The following is a 23,395-nucleotide window of genomic DNA, read 5'->3' as shown; positions in this document are numbered from 1 at the left end:
GAGTAAATGCTAGTGTATTCTCATTCAAAGGGTCACTAACTAAGAAGCCTTCATGGGGGAGGCAAGTCAGTGAGTGAGATCAACCCAATGAGGACAGAGGCAGATGGGAAATCAAAGGCTCCATCTAAAGGACATAGTGGGAAACTTAGTCCATGGTTGTTAAACAATAATAACAACAATAAACATTTATGTAGTTCATCCTGTGTGCACTGGTCCAATCTCTTTACATATAATAGCTCACATAATTCTCCCAACAAAAACTATATGGTAAGCACTGTTACTCCTCAACATTTTGCAGATGAGGAAACGAAGGCGCCTAATGACTGTGTGCTCAAGCACATATAGCTAATAAGTGGTAGCGCCAGGATTTTGGACCCGACCATTCTAGCCACCAAGTCCAGACTCTTAATCATGACACCATATTGCCCATCTATTTTTTAAAAAGAAGTCATATATCTATATAGAATCTGCTAATTTATAAGTGTTGGCAACTAAATATTTTTAAAGCACTGTAAGCCAAGCAAAGCATGCCTGGTTTGTGACTTCTTCTCAGGTAGTAGGAAATTAAAACATGTGGCTAGGATACACAAACCATGACTGGGCCACATTTAACATGCATGGTGGTGATGGGCAGGATCTCATACAGATCTGGATGACACACTTCTGGATTCAGCCTCATCACCCCAGTGGACATGACCCTGTGGACTCCATTCAAGTAGAAAGAAAAGAATCTAGTGAATGTGAAAATGGCCACATGTCTGTAGATCATGAGAAGTTTGAAACTCCTCTGCAAGCTGTGTGGGTCTGATCAAGAGCTTATAGTGCTATATTCCTCTGTTTGAAGGATGACAGAGATAGGTCTGATGTATTTTGTTGCCTCCATTATTGTTTGGTTATACTGACCATTTCAGTGGAATATGGATTTTTTTTTTTTAAGTCAAAGGAAACATTGAATGCTATGTGATGGTTACTGAACTCGGCAAAATTCATTGGCAGTTGCTAGAAAAGCTATACTTGCTGGTAATAACAAAGTTTTCATTTTTGTGCCCTATGCCCAGAACAATTTGCAGTTTTGAAATATGACATAACTAGAAATCCTAGGTGCTTATATGCCTCTAGGGGCATTCTATCAAATCATTGAATGAAGTTTTAAATTATGAGTTAATTATAGTGAAGAGAATGTTTTGCATTCTTTGCTGGAAGCTAAGAATAATGATTGAATGAAGTACCATTAGCATTTGCTACAGACCAATTTAGACAGTAGGTAAGGTGTCGATGTATGTTTTCTTTTTCTTTAAATGTTGTGTTAAGATATTAAGCCATCTGTTCTTGTGCATAAACATTTTCCTGCGATTCAGATGGGATTATGGGATATGATATGGCTGTATGATTATTATGGGGTGATCAGACTGTTTATAACAAAATCTTACTTTAGGGGCCTGTTAATGATCTCTAGAAGGAAATCACTCCAGGCTTCAGGTCGGCTAAACATCTCCTCTCAGGCTGTTTTTCACAAATGTTGGTATGGTTAATTGTAAGGATCAAATTCCTAAATTAAATGTAAACCTCTAAGTCAAAATGACTTTTTTATTTATATGGACTATAAGTAGTTTCTAGGGTTAATTCTAAATAGGCTCATTTCTAATTGTTTCATATTTTCTAAGAAAATTAATAAAGCCCAAAACTGACCACTGTGTACTATAATAGTTTTATCTATAGATTTAATAAGAGTTACATGTATAGGTTTAGAATATCACCATATATAAAAACTTAGTGAACTAGCAACAAAATATTTACTAAAAATATAAGAGAGAGTCACATTTCAGGAGCTTTCTGAGTATGAATTTGTGAGCAGAATTTAAAGATTTAGAGTCCCTCTAGCAAAAAAATTCCTTGTGGGGGGAAAAAAAGGAACTTTATTGATTAATTGATTGATTGATTGAGACAGAGTCTCGCTCTGTTGCCCAGACTAGAGTGCAGTGGTGCCTCAGCTCACTGCAGCCTCTGCCTCCTGGGTTAAAGTGATTCTCCTGCCTCAGCCTCCCAAGTAGCTGGGACTACAGGCATGCGCTACCATGCCTGGCTATTTTTTGTATTTTTAATAGAGATGGTGTTTCACCATGTTGGCCAGGCTGGTAGAACTTCAACCCCAGGTGATCTGGCCACCTCAGCCTCCCCCCTATGCTGGGATTACAGGCATGAGCCACTGTGCCTGGCCAAAAAAAGAGAATAACTTTAAATCAGTGATTCTCATCCACTTTACCACTGTACACTGGAGTAATATGGCATATTCCCATCAACAGTGGTGTCTACTCACTACTGGAAGGGAATAGAGGAAGGGGTGACTAAGGGGAGCCCCAGTTGATTTAAATACTCTCCAACTGAGGTACTGACCCTTCAGGTCCTCTCTGGAGAATTGCTTATTAAAATAGATTTAAATCTAATGGCCACTTCTCCAATTGCCTTCTCTAATTACAAATTTAAAGTGGCATTGGTTTAGCTTTTATGTTTGTAAATATTTTAGCACAAACATTTGTATAGCCATAACGTGCATACTTGCAAATTCATTTGCTGACCATCTTTGTTTGGCATACAAATGTTACTTGCATTAAATTATTATAAAACAGGAGAAATGTACAACAGGGGGTGAATAATGGATATAAAGATGTGATTATTCTGTCTTCATTATTACAGCACCATCCAGTAGAAAACCAGGAGACCCCCTCGTCATTTCAGATATCAAGAAAGGGAGTGTGGCACACAGGTAAGGAAAATGGATTTTCTGATTCATTTTAAGCCCTCTCTTAATTTAAGCATACATGACACCTTCCATACCCAAAGCAGACCTTTCTAGTGGATCACTGTATTTTCAAAAACTTCCAAGCAGTCACTATTAATTGATCATATTTGACATCCCTAGTTGCAATGGCTCCACAGATCTCCTCCTGCATATCAATTTATTTCTGCACAGCTGAAAACATTTCTTAGGATCTTTCATGAGTCTAGCATAGGCTCTCCTTCACTGATCATCTTTCATTCATTTTCTGACCAAAAATAAATAATAACCCTGAAAGTAGCAGTGCTTATTAGAGATACCCAAACAGAGGTGATAACTGTGCAAGAGTTTTGCTGTTACCAGAATATCTCCTCTGGGCAAGCAAGATTCTTGAGCATCAAAATGTTTGTATCAACTGTTTAGCCCATATACTATCAAAATCAGGAGGTCTCAAAGTTTTTTCATAAATAAAAATATTTTAAATGGTTGAGGATACTGATATACGACCATTAACTTCATTTTTATTATCTAAATCAAGACTTTAAAAAATTACAATTTATTATCACAATTATTTTATTAAATACTTTTATTTTCTTTTCCTTTTGAGACAGAGTGTTGCCTGTGTCACCCGGCTGGAGTGCCGTGGCACAATCTTGGCTCACGGAAACTTCTGCCTCCCAGGTTCAAGTGATTTTCCTGCCTCAGCCTCCCAAGTAGCTGGGATTACAGGCGTGCACCACCATGCATGGTTTATTTTTGTATTTTTACTAGAGACAGGGTTTCGCCATGTTGGCCAGGCTGGTCTCAAACTTCTGACCTTAGGTGATTCACCTGCCTCAGCCTCCCAAAGTGCTGGGATTATAGGTGTGAGCCACTGTGCCCAGCCCAAGAAATACTTTAACATTCAAAAAGTAGGAAGTAAAACAGGCACAGAAATACAGACATCAGGTGTTCTCACTTATTTGTGGTATTTAAAAATCAAAATAATTGAACTCATGGAGATAGAGAGCAGAAGAAGGCTAGGAAGGGCAGTGGGGGCGTCATTGTATGAGTTTAGGTATGTATGTGCAGGCTCCACTGCCATGTCAAAGAGACATCTAAATACAGTGGATCAAACAAGACAGAAGTTTCTCTTTCATAACACTTGGGAGATAGGAAGGCAGTCCAGGGCTGTGCAAGCCATCCCAGCAGCTTGTCAGTTATTACCATTTAAAAAAAAAATTGGTAGGTATATAGTTGGTATATATATTTATAGATACAAGAGATATTTTGATACAGGCATGCAATGCATAGTAATTACATCATGGAAAATAGGGTATCCATCCCCTCAAGCTTTTATCCTTTGTGTTACAAACAATCCAATTATACTCTGTTAGTTACTTTTAAGTGTGCAAATAAATTATTATTGACTATAGTCACTCAGTTGTGCTATCAAATACTAGGTTTTATCCATTCTACTTTGTTTGTACCCATTAACCATCCCTACTTCTCGACCCTGACCCCCCCACAATACCCTTCCTAGCATCTGGTAACCGTCCTTCTACTCTCTATCTCCATGAGTTCAATTATTTTGATTTTTAAATATCACAAATAAGTGAGAACATGTGATATTTGTATTTCCGTGTCTGGTTTATTTCACTGAACATAATGACCTCCAGTTCCATCCATGGCGTTGCAAATGACAGGATCTCATTCTTTTTTATGGCTGAATGGAACTCTGTTGTATATATGTACCACATTTCTTTTATCCATTTATCTTTCAATGGACACTTATGTTGCCTTCAAATCTTGGCTATTGTGAACAGTGCCGCAGTAAACGTAGGAGTGCAGATATCTCTTCAGTACACTGATTTCCTTTCTTTTGTGTATGTACCCTGCAGTCGGATTGCTGGATCATATGGTAGCTCTATTTTTAGTTATTTGAGGAACCTCCAGCTGTTCTCCATAGCAGTTGTACTAATTTACACTCCCATCAACAGTGTACCAGGGTTCCCTTTCCTCTGCATTCTCTCCAGCATTTGTTATTGCCTGTCTTTTGGATATAAAACATTTTAACTGGGATTAGATGATATCTCATTGTAGTTTTGATTTGCAGTTCTCTGATGACCACTGATGTTGAGCATCTTTTGTTATGCCTGTTAGCCATTTGTATGTCTTCTGAGAAATGACTATGCAAATATTTTGCCCATTTTTTAATAGGATTACTAGATTTTTTTTTTCCTGTAGACTTGTTTGAGCTCCTTATATATTCTGGTGATTAATCCCTTGTCAGATGTGCAGTTTGCAAGTATGTTATCCTGTTCTGTGAGTTGTCTCTTCACTTTGTTGACTTTTTTCCTTTGCTATGAAAAAAAAAGCTTTTTAACTTGTTAGGATCTCATTTGTCCATTTTGCTTAGGTTGCGTGTGCTTGTGGGGTATTACTCAAGACATAACTGCCCAGACCAACGTCCTGGAGAGTTTCCCCAATTTTTTTTTCTTGTGGTAGTGTCATAGTTTGAAGTCTTAGATTTAAGTTGTTAATGTGTTTTGATTTGACTTTTATATATGGCCAGAGATAGCTGTCTAGTTTTATTCTTCTGCGTATTGATATCCTGTATTCCCAGCACCAATTATTGAAGAGACTTTTTTCCCCAATGTATGTTCTAGGCACCTTTGTCAAAAATGAGTTCGCTGTAACTACGTGGACTTGTTTCTAGGTTCTCTATTCTCTTCCATTGGTCTATGTGTGTGTTTTTATGCTAGTACCATGTTGTTTGGGTTACTAGAGCTCTGTAGTATAATTTGAAGTTAGATAATGAGATTCTTCCAGTTTTATTTTTTGCTCAGGATAGCATTGGCTATTCTAGGTCTTTTGTGGTTCAGGATAAATTTTAGGATAGTTTTTTCTATTTCTGTGAGGACTGTCACTGGTATTTTGATACAGATAGCATTGAATCTATTGATTGCTCTGGGTAATATGGACATTTTAACAATATTGATACTTCTAGTTTATAAACATGTAGTATTTTTTTTTGTTTGTGTCCTCTTCAGTTTCTTTCATCAATGTTTTGCAGTTTTCATTGTAGAGATCTTTTACTTATTTCATTAATTCCTAAGTATTTGATTTTATTTGTGGTTCTTGTAAATGGGATTACTTCTTTCATTTCTCTTTCAGATTGTTCACTGTTGGCAAATATAAATGCTACTTATTTTTATATTATTGATTTTGAAGACTGCAACTTTACTGAATTTTTTTTGTCAGTTCTAATAGTTTTTTGTGTAGTCTTCAGGTTTTTCCAAATATAAGATCATGTTATCTACAAACAAAGATAATTTGACTTCTTCCTTTCCAATTTAAATACACTTTTATCTTTCTCTTGTGGTATTGCTCTAGCTAGGACTTCAGTACTGTGCTGAATAACAGTGATGACAGTGAGCATCTTTGTTGTGTTCCAGATCTTACAGGAACAGCTTTCAGTTTTTTCCCATTCAGTATGATACTAGCAGCAGCTCTGTTGTATATGGCTTTTATTATGTTGAGGTATGTTTCTTCTATACCTAGTTTTTTGAGGATTTTTATCATAAAGGGAATTGAAAAAATTGAAAAAATTTAATTTTTTCAAATGCTTTTTCAGCATCAATAGAAATGATCATATGGTTTTTGTTTTTTATTCTGTTGATATGATGTGTCTCACTGATTGATTTGCATAGCTTGCACTATCTTTGAATCCCTGGGCTGTGATCCAACTTGGCTGTGATGAATCGCCTTTTTAATGTATTGTTGAATTCAGTTTGCTAGTACTTTGTTAAAGATTTTTGTATCAGTATCCATCAGAGATTTGGGCCCATAGTTTTTGTTTTCTTTGTGGGTGTGTGTGGGGTGCGTGTGTGTCTTTGTCTGGTTTTGTTATCATGGTAATACTGGCTTCATAGAATGAGTTTGGAAGTATTTCCTCCTCCTCTATTTTTCAGAATAGTTTGAGCAGGATTGGTATTAGTTCTTTAAATGTTTGGTAGAATTCAGCAGTGAAGCCAAGCTTTGCTTTACTTAGAGACCTTTTATTATGACTTCAATCTTGTCACTTATTGTTGGTCTGTTCAGGTTTTGAGTTTCACATAGTTCAATCTTGGTACATTGTATAAGTCTAGGAATTTATCCATTTCCTCAAGATTTTCTAATTTATTGACATATAGTTGCTCATAGGAGCCACTAATGATCTTTTGAATTTCTGTGATATCAGTTGTAATGCCTCCTTTTTCATCTTTGACTTTATTTAGTTGAGTCTTTTGTTGTTGTTGTTGTTTTGGCTAAAGTTTTGTCCATTTTGTTCACCTTTTGAAAAATTTTGTTTCATTGATCTTTGTATTGTTTTCTTCATTTCAAATTCATTTATTTTTGCTCTGACCTTTATTATTTATTTTCTTCTAATTTTGGGTTCAGTTTGCTATTGCTTTTCCGATTCTTTAAGTTGGATTGTTAGATTACTTATTTGAAGTTTTTCTTCTTTTTTGAAAAGAAGCTACAAATTTCCTGCTTAGTGCTGCTTTTGCTATATTCCATAGGCTTTGCTATGTTGTATTTCCATTATTACTTTTTTCAAGAAATTTTTAACTTTACTTGTTGATTTCTTCATTGGCCCATAGCTTACTCAGAAGCATATTGTTTCATTTCCATATGTGTGTATAGTTTACAAAATTCCTCTTGTTATTTTTTTTCTTCAACTTTTAAGTTCCAGGGTACATGAGCAGGATGTGCAGGTTTATTACATAGGTAAACATGTGTCATGGTTTGCTGCACAGATCAACCTGTCATTAGGTATTAACCCCAGGATCCATTAGCTGTTCTTTCTGATGCTCTCCCTGCCATCACCCAACCCATGACAGGCCCCAGTGTGTGTTGTTGCTTCCAATGTGTCCATTTGCTATCATCATTCAGCTCCCACTTGTAAGTGATAACATGCAGTGTTTTCTGTTTTTGTGTTAGTTTGCTGAGGATAAAAGCTTCCAACTCTATCCATGTCCCTGCAAAGGACATGATCTCATTCCTTTTCATGGCTGCATAGTATTCCATAGTGTATATCTATCACACTTTCTTTATCCAGTCTACCATTAATGGGCATTTGGGTTGATTCCAGTTCTTTGCTATTGTGAATAGTGTTGCAATGGACATATGTGTGCTTGCATCTTTATAATAGAATAATTTACATTTCTTTGGGTATATATCCAGTAATAAGATAACAGGGTCAAATGGTTTTTCTGCTTCTAGATCTTTGAGGAATTGCCACACTGTCTTTCACAATGGCTGACCTAATTTACATTCTCACCAACAATGTAAAAACATTCTTTTTCCTCTACAACCTCACCGATATCTGTTGTTTCTTGACTTTTTCATAATTGCCATTCTGACCGACATCAGATGATATTTCATTATGGTTTTGTTTTGTATTTCTCTAATGATCAGTGATGTTAAGCTTTTTCTCATATGTTTGCTGGCTGCATATATGTCTTCTTTTGAGAAGTGAAGTTCCTTGTGGATTCTGGATATTACAACTTGGTCAGATGGATAGATTGTGACAATTTCCTCCTATTCTTTATATATATATACACACACACATATATATACACATATACATATATATACACACACATATATATATACACATATGTGTGTATATATATACACACATACATGTATACATATATGTATGTATATATGTGTATATACATATATACATGTATATATATACACATATACATATACACACATATGTGTGTATATATATACCCACATATAATATATATAATATAATATATAATATATATATGCACACACACAAATATATATACACATATGTGTGTGTTTATATATTTGTGTGTGTGTATATATATATATGTATATGTGTGTGTATATATATATTATTATGGTTTAGGTTCTGGGGTACATGTGCAGAACATGCAGGATTGTTGCATAGGTACCCACATGGCAATGTGGTTTGCTGCCTCTATCTCCCTGTCACATATATCTAGCATTTCTCCCCGTGTTATCCCTCCCCAACCTCCCTAACCTCACTGTCCCTCCCCATTCCCCCCAAAAGACCTCAGTATGTGATGCTTCCCTCCCTGTGTCCATGTGTTCTTATTGTTCAACACTCGCCTATGAGTGAGAACATGTGGTGTTTGATTTTCTGTTCTTGTGTCAGTTTGCTGAGAATGATGGTTTCTAGTTTCATCCGTGTCCCTACAAAGGACACAAACTCATCCTTTTTTATGACTGCATAGTATTCCATGGTGTATATATGCCACATTTTCCTTGTCCAGTCTATCATCAATGGGCGTTTGGGTTGGTTCCAGGTCTTTGCTATTGTAAACAGTACCGCAGTGAACTCAGAGAAGTTTGTTATTACCCACCTTCTGAAGCCTGTTTCTGTCAATTCATCAGACTCATTCTCTATCCATCTTTGTTCCCTTGCTGGTGAGGAGTTGTGATCCCTTGGAGGAGGAGAGGCATTCTGGTTTTGAGTGTTTTCGTCCTTTGTGTGCTAGTTTCTTCCCATCTTTGTGGATTTATCTACCTGTGGTCTTTGTAGTTGGTGACTTTTCGATGGGGTCTCTGAGTAGACATGCTTTTTGTTGATGATGAAGTTATTTATTTCTGTTTTTTAGTTTTCCTTCTAACAGTCAGGCCCCCTCTGCTATAGGACTGCTGGAGGTCCACTCCAGACCCTGCTTGCCTGGGAATCACCTGCAGCAGCTGCAGAACAGTAAAAGTTTCTGCCTGTTTGTTCTTCTGTTATCTTAGTCCCTGAAGGATACCCACCAGATGTCAGCCTGAGTTTTCGTTTATGAAGTGTCTCTTTGGATATACGGGGGTCAGGGAGTTGCTTGAGGAGACAGTCTGACCCTCATAGGAGCTCAAGTGCTGAACTGTGAGCTCTGTTGTTACATTCAGAGCTGCTGGGCAGGTACATTTAAGTCTGCTGCAGCAGAACTCTTTAGGCCTTTTTTTCAGGTGCTCTGTCTTGGGAAGGTGGGGCTTTATTTATAAGTTTGTGATGTGCTGCTACCTTTTTTCACAGCTGCCCTGCCGAGCAAGGAGATAGACTAGTCACAGTCTGACAGCAGAGGTGTTGCCGAGCTGCCGTGGGCTGTGCCCAGCTATAGCTCTGTAAACAAAACCACAGTTCTAACTATAGCTCTATAAACAAAACCACAAGGAAGTTCAGCTGCTCTGTGCACTTCCTTGTGGTTTTGTTTATAGAGGTATAGTTAGAGCTGCCTTGGTAATGGCGGTATGCCTCAGTAATGGTGGATTGCCTCAGTAATGGCAGACTGCCTCTGTAATGGCAAACTGCCTCTGTAGTGGTGGACTGCCTCAGTAATGGCGGATGCTCTACCCCCCACAGAGCTGGACCATCCCGGATCCAACTGTGCTTGCTGTGAAACTCTCAATCCAGAACGTTTCAGATTGCTGGTCTTTGTAGAGTTGGGACCTGCCAAGCCGGATCACCTGGCTCCCTGTTTCAGCCCCCTTTTATCAGTTGAATGGGCGGCTCTGTCTCCCAGGCATTCCAGGCGCCAGTTGAAACGGCCACCCAGATTTGTGTGAGTTTTGTGCAGAGACCCACTGCGCCGGCTGAAACGTTGTGCTGGAAACTCATGGCACTTTTCAGCCCGGGAATCTCCTGGTCTGTGGACTGTAATAATTCGTTTGGAAATGCAGTGATCATTTACCCCCTGCATTGTTCTCCCTGGGAACTGCCCTCCAGAGCTGTTCTTATTTGGCCATCTTGGATCACTGTGTCTCCTCCCATTGTTAGGTTGTTGTCTGATGACAGTTTCTTTTGCCCTGCAGATGCTCTTTAGTTTAACTAGATCTCATTTTTCAATGTTTGCTTTTGTTGCCATTGCTTAATTTTTTTTTTTTTAAGACAGTCTTGCTGTGTCACGCAGGCTGGAGTGCAATGGCAGGATCTTGGCTCACTGCAACCTCCAATTCCTGGGTTCAAGCAATTCTCCTGCCTCAGCCTCTTGAGTAGCTGAGATTACAGGTGTGTGCCACCATGCCTGGCTAATTTTTGCACTTTTATTAGAGACGGGGTTTCACATGTTGGTCTGGCTGGTCTTAAACTCCTGACCTTGTGATCTTCCTGCCTCAGCCTCCCAAAGTACTGGGATTACAGGCATGAGCCACCATGCCCGGCCTTTGTTGCCATTGATTTTGGCATTTTTGTCATGAAATCTTTGTCTGTGCCTATGTCCTTAATGGTATTGTCTAGATTTTCTTCTGGTTTTAATAGTTTTGGGATTTACATTTCAGTATTTAATCCATCTTATTTCATTTATTTTATTTTGATTTTGTTTATATTTATTTTATTTTTTATACGGTGTAAGGAAGCGGTCCAGTTTAAATTTTCTGCATATGGTTAGCCACTTCTCCCAGTGCCATTTATTAATCCTTTTCTCATTGCTTGTTTTTGTCAGGTTTGTTGATGATCAGATGGTTATGGGTGTGTGGTCTTATTTCTGAGTTGTGTATTCTGTTCTTTGGTCTATATGTCTGTTTTTGTACCAGCACCATGCTCTTTTGGTTACTGTAGGGTCATAGTATAGTTTGAATTTGGGTAGCATGATGTCTCAAGCTTTGTTCTTGTAGCTTCGGATTGATTTGGCTATATGGGCTCTTTTTTGATTCCCTATGAATTTTGAAATAGTTTTTGTTCCTAATTCTGAGAGAAATGACAGTGGTAGTTTATTGGGCATGGCATTGTATATATAAATTGCTTTAGGCAATATGGTCATTTTCATGAGATTGATTCTTTCTATCCATTAGCATGGAATGTGTTTCAATTTGTTTGTGTCCTCTCTGATTTCTTTGAGCAGTGGTTTGTAGTTCTCCCTGTAGAGGTTCTTCACTTCCCTTATTAGCTGTATTCCTAGGTATTTTATTCTCTTTGTAGCAGTTGTGAATGGGAGTTCATTGATTATTTGGCTCTCCGCTTGCCTGTTGTTGGTGTATGAGAATGCTAGTGATTTTTGCATGTTGGTCTTGCATGCTGAGACTTTGCTAAAGTTGCTTATCAGCTTAAGAAGCTTTTGGGCTGATACAGTGGGGTTTTCTAGATATAAGATCATGTCATCTGCAAAAACAATTTGATTTTCTCTCTTCCAATTTGAATATCCTTTATTATTATTATTATTATTATTATTATTTGAGACAGAGTCTCACTCCATCACCAGGCGCCAGGCTGGACTGCAGTGGCGTGACCTCGGCTCACTGCAACCTCCGCCTGCCAGGTTCAAGCAATTCTCCTGCCTCAGCCTCCCCAGTAGCTGGGACTACAGGTGCACACCACCACGCCCAGCTAATTTTTTTGTATTTTTAGTGGAGACGGGGTTTCAACATGTTGGCCAGGATGGTCTCGATCTCTTGACCTCGTGATCCGCCTGCCTCAGCCTCCCAAAGTGCTGGGATTACAGGTGTGATCCACCACGCCCGGCCTCCTTTATTATTATTTATCTTGCCTGATTGCCCTGGTCAGAACTTCCAGTATATAAGGTTGAATAGGAGTGGTGAGAGGGCATCCTTGTTTTGTGTCAGTTTTCAAGGTGAATGCTTCCAGCTTTTGCCCATTCCGTATGATATTGGCTGTGGGTTTGTCATATATGGCTCTTATTATCTTGAGGTATGTTCCTTCAACGCCTAGATTATTGAGAGTTTTTAAATGAGGGGATGTTGAATTTTATTGAAGGCCATTTCTGCATCTCTTGAGATAATTATGTGGTTTTTATCTTTAGTTCTATTTATGTAATGAATCACATTTATTGATTTATCTATATGTTGAACCATTCTTGCATCATAGGGATGAAACCAACTCAATCATGGTGGATAAACATATTGATGAGCTGCTGGATTCAGTTTGCCAGTATTTTATTGAGGATTTTTGCATCCACATTTATCAAGGATATTAGCCCAACATTTTTTCTTGTTGTCGTATATCTCTGCCAGGTTTTGATATCAAGATGATACTGACCTCACAAAAAGTTAGGTATAAGTCCCTCCTTTTCAATTGTTTGGAATAGTTTCAGAAGAAATAGTATCAGCTCCTCTTTGTACCTCTGGTAGAATTCAGCTGTAAATCCATGTGGTCCTTGGATTTTTTTTTTTTTTTTTTGTTAGCTTATTTATTACTGTCTCAATTTCAGAACTCATTATTGGTCTCTTTGTTCTCATTAGTTTCAAAGAACTTCTTGACTTCTGCCTTAATTTTATTATTCACCCAAGAGTCATTCAGGAGCAGGTTGTTCAGTTTCCAAGTAGTAGTGTGGTTTAGAGTGAATTTCTTAATCTTGAGCTTAATTTGATTATGCTGTGGTCTGAGAGACTGTTATGATTTCAGTTATTTTACATTTGCTGAGGAATGTTTTACTTCCAATTATGTGACCAATTTTAGAGTAAGTGTCATGTGGCAATGAGAAGAATGTATGTTCTATTGTTTGAGGGTGGAGAGTTCTGTAGATATCTGTCAGGTCCGTTTGATCCAGAGCTGAGTTCAGGTCCTGAAGAGCTTTGTTAATTGTCTGTCTCAGTGATCTGTCTAATATTGTCAGTGGGGTGTTACAATCTCCCACTATCACTGTGTGGGAGTGTAAGTCTCTTTGTAGTTCTCTAAGAACTTGCTGTATAAATCTAAGTGCTTCTTTTTTGGGTGCATATATATTTAGGATAGTTAGCCCTTCTTGTTGAATTGAAACTTTTTTTTTTAATCTTTGTTGGTTTAAAGTCTGTTTTATCAGAAACTAGGAGTACAAGCCGTGCTTTTGCAGTTTTTTATTGCTTGGTATATTTTCCTCTATCACTTTAAGGTATCTTAAAGACAACATACCAATTGGTCTTGACTCTCTCTTTTTATCTGGTTTGCTATCCTGTGTCTTATAACTTGGACATTTAGCCTGTTTACATTTAAGGTTAGTGTTGTCATGTGTTAATTTAATTCTGTCATCAGGATGCTAGCTGGTTATTTTGCAAACTTGCTTATTTGGCTGCTTCATAGTGTCACTGGTCTGTGTATTTCAGTGTTTTTGTAGTGACTGGTAATGGTTTTTCCTTTCCATATTTAGTGCAAGGTAGGCCTGGTGGTGGTGGTGAATTCCCTCAGAATTCACTTGTCTGAAAAGGATCTTATTTCTCCTTTGCTTATGAAGTTTAGTTTGGCCAGATATGAAATTCTGGGTTGGAAATCGTTTTCTTTAAGAATGTTGAATATTGGCCCACAATCTCTTCTGGTGTGTAGAGTTTCTGCTGAGAAGTTTGCTGTTAGTCTGATGGGCTTCCGTTTGTAGGCAACCTGGCTTTTCTTTCTGGCTATACCTAACGTTTTTTCTTTCATTTTGACCTTGGAAAATCCAATGATTATGTGCCTTGGGGTTGATCCTCTCCTGTAGTATTTTACTGGATTTCCTAAATTTGAATCCAATTCTCTGGATTTCCTAAATTTGAATGTTGGCCTATCTTGCTAGGCTTGGAAAGTTCTCCTGGATTATGTTCTGAAGTATGTTTTCCATCTTGGTTCCGTTCTCCCTGTCTCCTTCAGGTACTCCATCCAATCAGTCATAGATTTGGTCTTTCTACATAGTCCCATAGTTCTTAGAGGTTTTATTCATTCTTTTTCCATTTTTTTTCTGTATTCTTATCTGCCTATTTCAGAAAGATAGTCTTCAACTCTGAGATTCTTTGTTCCACTTAGTCTGTTTGGCTATGGATACTTGTGATTGCATTGTGAAGTTATCATGTTGTGTTTTCCAGCTCTATCAGGTTGTTTATGTTCTCACTAAACTGACTATTCTGGTTATCAGCTCCTGTAATATTTTATTATGATTCTTAGCTTCTTTGCATTGGGTTAGAACATGCTCCTTTAGTTCAGCGAAGTTCATTATTACCCACCTTCTGAAGCCTGCTTCTGCCAATTCAGCCCTGTCAGCCCCTGCCCAGTTCTGTGCCCTTGCTGAAGAAGTGTTGTAGTTATTCAGAGGAGAAGAGGCACTCTGGCTTTTTGAGTGTTCAGAAGTTTCCTGTTGATTCTTTCTCAGCTTTGTGGGCTTATCTACCTCCAATCTTTGAGGTATATGCCTGTAACGGGTTTTTGTGGGATCTTTTTGTTGATGATGTTACTGTTGTTGCTTTCTGCTTCTTTTTCTTTTAACAGTCAGGCCCCCCTTCTGTAGCGCTGTTGTGTTTTGCTGGGGGTCCACTCCAGACCCCCAGCCCGGGTCCCTTCTGTACTTGGATGTATTACCAACAAAGGCTGCAAAACAGCAAAGATGGAAGGCTGCCTTTTCCTCTAGGAGCTCTGTCCCAGGGGGACACTGACCTGATGCCAACCCGGAGACCTGGAGACCCCTGTTGGCAGGTCGCACCCAGTCAGGAGGAATGGTATCGGTAACCTGGTTAAAGAAGCAGTCTGGCTGCCCCTTGACAATGCAGGTGCACTGTACTTTGGGGAACCACCCTCATCCAGACCGCCCAGACTCCAGAGTCAGCAGACAGGAAAGGCTGAGTCAACTGAACCAGAGAGACTGCGGTACCCCTTCCCACAAGGGGCTCCATCCCAAGAAGATCAGAGTTCTGTCTGTAAAACCCTGGTTGTAGTTGCTGAAATTCCTTCAGGTGGTCTGTAAGTTTCTTATAATTGAATATTGTTATTTTTCTCTAAGTTTGGGAAGTTGTCTGTTATTATCCCTTTGAATAAAATTTCTAGCCCTACCTCTCTCTCTCTACTTCGTCTTTAAAACCTGTAACTCTTAGTTTTGCCCTTGTGAGGCTATTTTTTAGATCTTGTAGGTGTGCTTCATTGTTTTTTGTTTGTTTGTTTTGAGACAGAGTCTCACTCTGATGCCCAGGCTGGGTGCAGTGGTGTGAACTTGGCTTCTCGGTTCAAGCAATTCTGCCTCAGCCTCCCAAGTAGCTAGGATTACAGGCACACGCCACCACGTCCAACTAATTTTTTCATACTTTTAGTATAGACGGGGTTTCACCATGTTGGCCGGGCTGGTCTCGAACTCCTGACCTCAGGAGATCTACCCACCTCAGCCTCCCAAAGTGCTGAGATTACAGACATGAGCCACAACGCCCAGCCCAGTTTTTTTTGGTAATTCTTTTTTCTCTCATCTTCTCTGGCTGTATATTTTCAAATATCCTGTCTTCAAGCTTACTAATTCTTTCTTCTTCTTGTTCAATTCTGTTGTTAAGAGACTCTGGCCAATGACTCATCCCTATAATCCCGCACTGTGTGAGGCCAAGGTGGGGTAGTCACGAGGTCAGACGTTTGAGACCAGCCTGGCCAATATGGTGAAACCCATCTCTACTAAAAATACAAAAAAATTATCTGGGTGTGGTGGCATGCACCTGTAATCCCAGCTACTCAGGAGACTGAGGCAGGAGAATTGCTTGAACCCAGGAGGCGGAGGTTGCAGTGAGCTGAGATCGTGCCAATGCACTCAGCCTGGGTGACAAAGTGGGACTATGTCTCAAAAAAAAAAAAAAAAAAAAAAAAAAAAAATAGAGACTCTGATGCATTTTTTCAGTATGTCAATTGCATTTTTCAACTCCAGAATTTCTGCTGAATTCTTTTTAATTATTTCAATCTCTTTGTTGAACTTATCTGATAGGATTCTAAATTTATTATCTGTATTATCACAGACTCAAAACTTCACTGTTTCCTCAAAACAGTTATTTTGAATTCTCTGTATGAAAGGGCACATATCTCTTTCTCTGGGATTGATCTTTGGTGCCTTATTTAGTTCACTTGGTGAGGTTGTGTTTTCCTGGATGGTCCTGATGCTCGTGGATGTTTGTTTGTGTCTGAGAATTGAAGAGTTAAGTATTTATTAGAGTCTTTGCAGTCTGGGCTTGTTTGTACCTGTTCTTCTTGGGAAGACTTTCCAAGTATTCGAAGGGATGGGTGTTATGATGTTAAGTTTTTGGTCACTTCACCTGCATCTCCATTAGGGGGTACCCCAAGCCCAGTAACACTATGGTTCTTGCAGACTCAAAAATACTCCCTTGGTCTTGGGTAAGATCCAGAATTATCTGGCTTACCAGGCAGAGAGACTCTTGTTCTCTTCCCTTTATTCCATTTAAATGTAGTCTCTTTCTCTCTGTGATGAGCTGCTTGAAGCTGAGGAGTGAGAGGGTGACACAAGCACCCCTGTGGTCATCACCACTGGGACTATGCTGGGTCAGACCTGAAGCCAACATGGCACTGAGTCTCAACTAAATCTGGTGGTAAATGCTTATCTGGCTACCACTAGGCCATGTTCACTCAAGGACCAAGAGCTTTACAATCATCAGGTGGCAAAGCCAGCCAGGATACTATCCTTTCCAGGGCAGTGAGCTCCCCCGGCCCCTTGCAGGTCTAGAGGTGCCATCCAGGAGCCTGGTCCTGGAGTCAAATGCCTTAGGAATCCACCTGTTCTACTGTAGCTGAGCTGGCACCCAGGCCACAAGATGAAGTCCTTCCCATCCTTCCCTCCCCTTTCCACAAAGAAATAAGTCTCTCCCCTTGGCCACCACTGCTCCAGGCCCATGGCAAGTACTGCCTGGCTACTGTCAATGTTCACTCAAGACCCAAAGGCTCTTCAGTCAGCGTGCGGCAAATGCTGCCAGGGCTGGGACTCTTCTTTCAAGGCAGTGGGCTCCCCTCTGTCCTAGAGCAGGTCCGCAAATGTCCAAGAGCCAAGGCCTAGAATCAGGGACCTCAAGAACCCACTTGGTGCTCTACCTCACTGCAGAGCTGGTACCTAAGCTGCAAGATAAAGCACTTTGTACTATTTCCTCTGTTTTTCTCAAGCGGAAAGTCTCTCCCCATAGCCAACACAGCTGGGAATGTGCTGGGGCACACCTGAAGCCAGCACACCTCAGAGTCTCACCTAAGGCCCACAGCAAGTACTACCTGGCTACTGCTGCTGATTATTTTATTTTATTTTATTTTATTTTATTTTATTTTATTTATTTTTGAGACACAGTCTCACTCTGTTGCCCAGGATGGAGTGCAGTGGTGTGATCTCAGCCTACTGCAACCTCCACTGCCTAGGTTTAAGTGATTTTCCTACCTCAGCTTCCCAAATAGCTGAGACTATAGGCATGTGCCACCACTCCTGGCTAATTTTTATATTTTTAGTAGAGATGGAGTTTCACCATGGAGATTCACCATGTTGGCCAGGCTGGTCTTGAACTCCTGGTCTCAAGTGATCCACCCACTTTAGCCTCCTGAAATACTGGGATTACAAGCATAAGCCACCAGCCACCGTGCCCAGCCATGCTGCTGATTATTCAGGTTCCAAGGGATATTTAGTCAGCAGGTGATGAATGCTGCCAGGAATGGGTCCTTCCCTTCAAGGCAGCAGGTTTCCTTTCTGGCCCTGGGTGTGTCTAGAAATTTTGTTTGGGAGCTAAGGCCTTGAAAGGGGGCCTTAGGACTCTGCCCGGTGCCCTGTCATACTGTGGCTGAGCTGGATTCCAAGTTTTGAAAAATAAAGTCTTCTTTCTTTTTTTATTTTTTTTTAATTATACCTTAAGTTCCGGGGTACATGTGCAGAACGTGCAGGTTTGTTACATACTCATACACATGCCATGATGGTTTGCTGCATCCATCAACCCATCATCTACATTAGGTATTTCTCCTAATTCTATCCCTCCTCTATCCCCCCACCTCACACACACAAGCCCTGGTGTGTGATGTTTCCCTCCCTGTGACCATATATTATCATTGTTCAACTCCCACTTATGAGTGGGAACATGTGATGTTTGGTTTTCTGTTCTTGTGTTACTTTGCTAAGAATGATGATTTCTAGCTTCGTCCATGTCCCTGCAAAGGACAAACTCACCTTTTTTATGGCTGCATAGTATTCCATGGTATATATGTGCCATACCTTCTTTATCCAGTATATCACTGATGGGCATTTGGGTTGGTTCCAAGTCTTTGCTATTGTGAACAGTGCTGCAATAAACGTATGTGTGCATGTGTCTTTTTAATAGAATGATTTATGATCCTTTGGGTATATACCCAGCAATGGGATTGCTGGATCAAATGGTATTTCTAGTTCTAGATCCTTGAGGAATCGCCACACTGTCTTCCACAGTGGTTGAACTAATTTACACTCCCACCAACAGTGTAAAAGCATTCCTATTTCTCCACATCCTCTCCAGCATCTGTTGTCTCTTTATTTTTTAATGATCGGCATTCTAACTAGCATGAGGTGATATCTCATTATGGTCTTGTTTTGCATTTCTCTGATGGCCAGTGATGATGAGCTTTTTTTCATGTTTGTTAGCTGCATAAATGTCTCCTTTTGAGAAGTGTCTGTTCATATCCTTCACCCACTTTTTGATGGGGTTGTTTGTTTCTTGTAAATTTGTTCAAGTTTTTTGTAGATTCTGGTTATTAACCCTTCGTCAGATGGGTAGATTGCAAAAATTTTCTCCCATTCTGGAGGTTGCCTGTTCACTCCAGTGATAGTTTCTTTTGCTGCAGAGAAGCTCTTTAGTTTAATTAGAGCCCATTTGTCTATTTTGGTTTTTGTTGCCATTGCTTTTGGTGTTTTAGTCATGAGTCCTTGCCCATACCTATGCCTGAATGTTGTAGGTTTTCCTCTAAGGTTTTTCTGGTTTTAGGTCTTACGTTTAAATCTTTAATCCATCCTGAGTTAGTTTTTGTATATGATGTAAGAAAGGGATCCAGTTTCAGCTCTCTGCATATGACTAGCCAGTTTTCCCAACACCATTTATTAAATAGGGAATCCTTTCCCCATTGCTTGTTTTTGTCAGGTTTGTCAAAGATCAGATGGTTGTAGATGTGTGGTCTTATTTCTGTGGCCTCTGATATGTTCCATTCATCTATATCTCTGTTTTGATACCAATACCATGCTGTTTGGATTACTGTAGCCTTGTAGTATAGTTTGAAGTCAGGTAGGGTAGCATGATGCCTCCAGCTTTCTTTTTTCTTTTTTTGCTTAGGATTGTCTTGGCTATGTGAGCTCTTTTTGGTTCCATACGAAATTTAAGTTGGTTTTTTTCAATTCTGTGAATAAAGTCAATGGTAGCTTGATGGGGATAGCATTGAATCTATAAATTACTTTGGGCAGTATGGCCATTTTCATGATATTGATTCTTCCTAACCATGAGCATGGAATTTTTATTATTTTTTTATGTCTTCTCTTATTTCCTTGAGCAGTGGTTTATAGTTTTCCTTGAAGAGGCCCTTCACATCCCTTGTTTGTTGTATTCCTAGGTATTTTATTCTCTTTGTAGCAATTGTGAATGGGAGTTCACTCATGAATTGAACTCTTCGTTTGTCTGTTATTGGTGTATAGACATGCTTTTGATTTTTGCACATTGATATTGTATCCTGAGACTTTGCTAAAGTTGCTTATCAGCTTAGGGAAATTTTAGGCTGAAACGATCAGATCTTCTAAATATACAATTATGTCATCTGCAAATAGAGACAATTTGACTTCTTCTTTTCCTAATTGAATACACTTTATTTCTTTTTCTTGCCTGATTTCTCTGGACAGAACTTCTAACACTATGTTGAGTAGGAGTGGTGAGAGAGGGCTCCCTTGTGTTTGCTGGTTTTCAAAGGGAATGCTTCCAGGACTTGCCCATTCAATATGATATTGGCTGTGGGTTTGTCATAAAGAGCTCTTATTATTTTGAGATATGTTCCATTAATACCTAGTTTACTGAGAATTTTTAGCATGAAGGGCTGTTGAATTTTGTCGAAGGCCTTCTCTGCATCTATTGAGATAATCATGTGGTTTTTGTGTTTGGTTCTGTTTATGTAATAGAATTACATTTATTGATTTGCATATGTTGAGCCAGCCTTGCATCCCAGGGATGAAGCCAACTTGATCGTGATGGATAAGCTTTTTGATGTGCTGTTGGATTCAGTTTGCAAATATCTTACTGAGGATTTTCACATCAGTGTTCATCAGGGATATTGGCCTGAAATTTTCTTTTTTAGTTGCGTCTCTGCCAGGTTTTGGCATCAGGATGATGTTGGCCTCGTAAAATGAGTTAGGGAGGATTCCCTATTTTTCTATTGTTTTGAGTATTTTCAGAAGTAATGGTACCAGCTCCTGTTTGTGCCTCTGGCAGAATTTGTCTGTGAACCCCTCTGGTCCTGGACTTTTTTTGGTTGGTAGGCTATTAATTGCTGCCTCAATTTCAGACCTTGTTATTGATCTATTCAGAATTTGACTTCTTCCTGGTTATATCACTACCAATCCCACAGAAATATAAACTACAATCAGAGGATACTATAAACACCTCTATGCAAATAAACCAGAAAATCTAGAAGAAATGGATAAATTCCTGGACACTTACATCCTCCCAAGACAAAGTCTTCTTTACTCTCCCTTCTCCTCTACTCAGGTAGAGTGAAGGAATCTCTCTGGGAGTTGTGAGCTGTACTGCCTAGGGCTAGTGGAGGGCTATTGCAAGCACTCACTCATTCACCCCATGCATAAAGGTCATATGCCCCCCACGTCTACTGGCACCCACTCACCCAACCCATGCACAAAGGTCACATGCCCCCTCAAGTCTACTGGTCTGAGCTCAGCACAGCATCAGGACTTGTCCAGGAATTGCAGTCCCTGTGGCTTTAAACTGTCTTTTGAGTGTTTTTAGTACCCAAGAACACTTTAGCCTGCAGCAGTGAGGCTTGCTGGAACTCACACTCTGACCACCAGAATGGGTGATTCCCTCTGCCTGGGGCTGATGTAAATCTTCCCTTCGTGGGTACCAGCTGACTTCTGCCCAGTGTTACTTTCCACTGTGATAGGGTGGCACTGATTTTCAGTGCAAAGTCTCTCCATCACTATGCTCTCCCTCCCACAAGTGCACAGCTTTTCTCTCCATGCCAAGTGACTGCTGCAGAAGGGATGGGGAGGGGCAGACATCATCAATTCAAGACTTTCTTACCCTCTTCAGCGCCTCTTTCAGTGATATAAAGTGAAAAACAGCTACTGTAATTGCTCACCTGATTTTTGATTTTTATGAAAGTGCTTTTTTGTGTGGGTAGTTGCTAATTGTGGTGTTCCTACAGGGAGGACGATCAGTGGAGGCTTCTATTCGGCCACCTTGTTCTGCCTGCCTCCTGTTACCATTTTCTAGCTATAGACAGGGGCAGGGAGGGTGCCCAGAGAGTCTGGGGCATGCATTTTTAGAGGGTAACTTGAATGATGGGAAGGGAGAATGGATGCTGGGAAACAATTAGCAGTCTCTATCACAGACGTAATGCATAAAAGGCAGTTCTTACAAATATGCATATATAGACAATAATGCACGTAAAAACATATACATACTACATTCACATTATTTTTTTTATTTCATTATGGACCCTAAAAGCTTTCAATAGACCTACCCTCTTCCACAGCCAGTTTTAGAGTCTCACTGGCCAGTTTCCAAATAAGAAGCTATGGATTCACCTATGCATTTTCTTGCTACACCAGCCACAGTGAGTTTCCAGGTGCAAATAGCAGAGGTTCAATCCTTAGGCTCCCACTAACTCTGTTACACCTTGTCTTCCCTCCGTCTCTCAGTACTCTCCTAATACCTAGACCAACAAGGATCAAAAGTGATACAACAATATGGAAAAACCTAAGGATAGCCGGGTCTATGCAGACCCTAGCCCATTACCTCCCTTCCTGGGAATTGTATGCTTTCTGATTGACACTTATATATGTCCTGGTTTAATTGAAAAAAGCATAAGAAAAAATTTTTTCATACTCTGCAATTTAATGTCATGGCAAGCAACCCAAATAAGACTAGAAAAGGGGAGGGAGTTATCAATAAAGTACAATTTAAAAACAGTTGAACCTCTTTCCCTCTAAAGACTACCATAATGCTACACTATGCTTAATGCCTCTTTAAATGGCCTAGTTAAGTGCTCATCATTAGTCATGTGTTACTGTGCATTCACTAACAGAACTGGGACCCTGGAACTTGGGGATAAATTACTCGCGATAGATAACATCCGGCTGGACAGCTGTTCCATGGAAGATGCAGTTCAGATCCTCCAGCAATGTGAAGACCTGGTGAAGCTCAAAATCCGCAAAGATGAAGATAATTCAGGTATTGAGAGCATCCTTAGTTAAAACTGATTTTTTTGAAACTGCCCAACTGTCTCCAAAGATACTAGATCTTGATGTTTTACATGCAGCAGCTGGCTAGTGACATGGCAGCCGTGTTTCACAGTTAAAAGGGCCTTTAAATTTTGTGTTGAGAGTGTAGTATGAATTTTAAATAATGGTGCTTGCAAATGATATCATGAAGATATTTTCATTATAGAAAACATTATAATTGCATAAATATAATTTTTAAAGATGAAATGTAAATCATCACTCAATACCACCCTAATACAATGAAACTAGTAGTTTTCTAGTTTTTGTTGACATTCATATGGCATAACTATAACCAAGCAGATGCTGCATTTTTTGCCTAATTTTACATTATAAACATTTGATCATTTTATAAACACTTAATATTCATAATTTTTATTGACTGTGATTTACCTTTTTCTCTTCTTAAATCACTGTATTGCTTCCAATTGTTTCATTATTGTAAATAGTACTCTTATAGACA

The 23,395-nt window shown here is 39.4% G+C and overlaps 1 protein-coding gene across 7 annotated transcripts in view; it reads left to right on the top strand.

The window, feature by feature from the left end:
* Nucleotides 1-23,395, top strand: part of GRIP1 (glutamate receptor interacting protein 1) — a 180,299-nt gene that overhangs the window by 101,078 nt on the left and 55,826 nt on the right. For all 7 annotated transcript variants that reach the window (XM_037733987.1, XM_017515844.2, XM_037733989.1 and 4 more), the window contains 2 exons: nt 2,695-2,764; nt 22,740-22,885. In XM_037733987.1, the coding sequence (XP_037589915.1) occupies nt 2,695-2,764; nt 22,740-22,885 (216 nt within the window). The remainder of the gene's footprint in view (nt 1-2,694; nt 2,765-22,739; nt 22,886-23,395) is intronic.

This window comes from Cebus imitator, unplaced genomic scaffold, assembly GCF_001604975.1.
Source record: "Cebus imitator isolate Cc_AM_T3 unplaced genomic scaffold, Cebus_imitator-1.0 Scaffold562, whole genome shotgun sequence".
Classification (NCBI taxonomy): Eukaryota; Metazoa; Chordata; class Mammalia; order Primates; family Cebidae; genus Cebus; species Cebus imitator.
The sequence above is the reverse complement of the archived record's forward strand: the minus strand, read 5'-3'. Positions and strand labels throughout refer to the sequence as shown.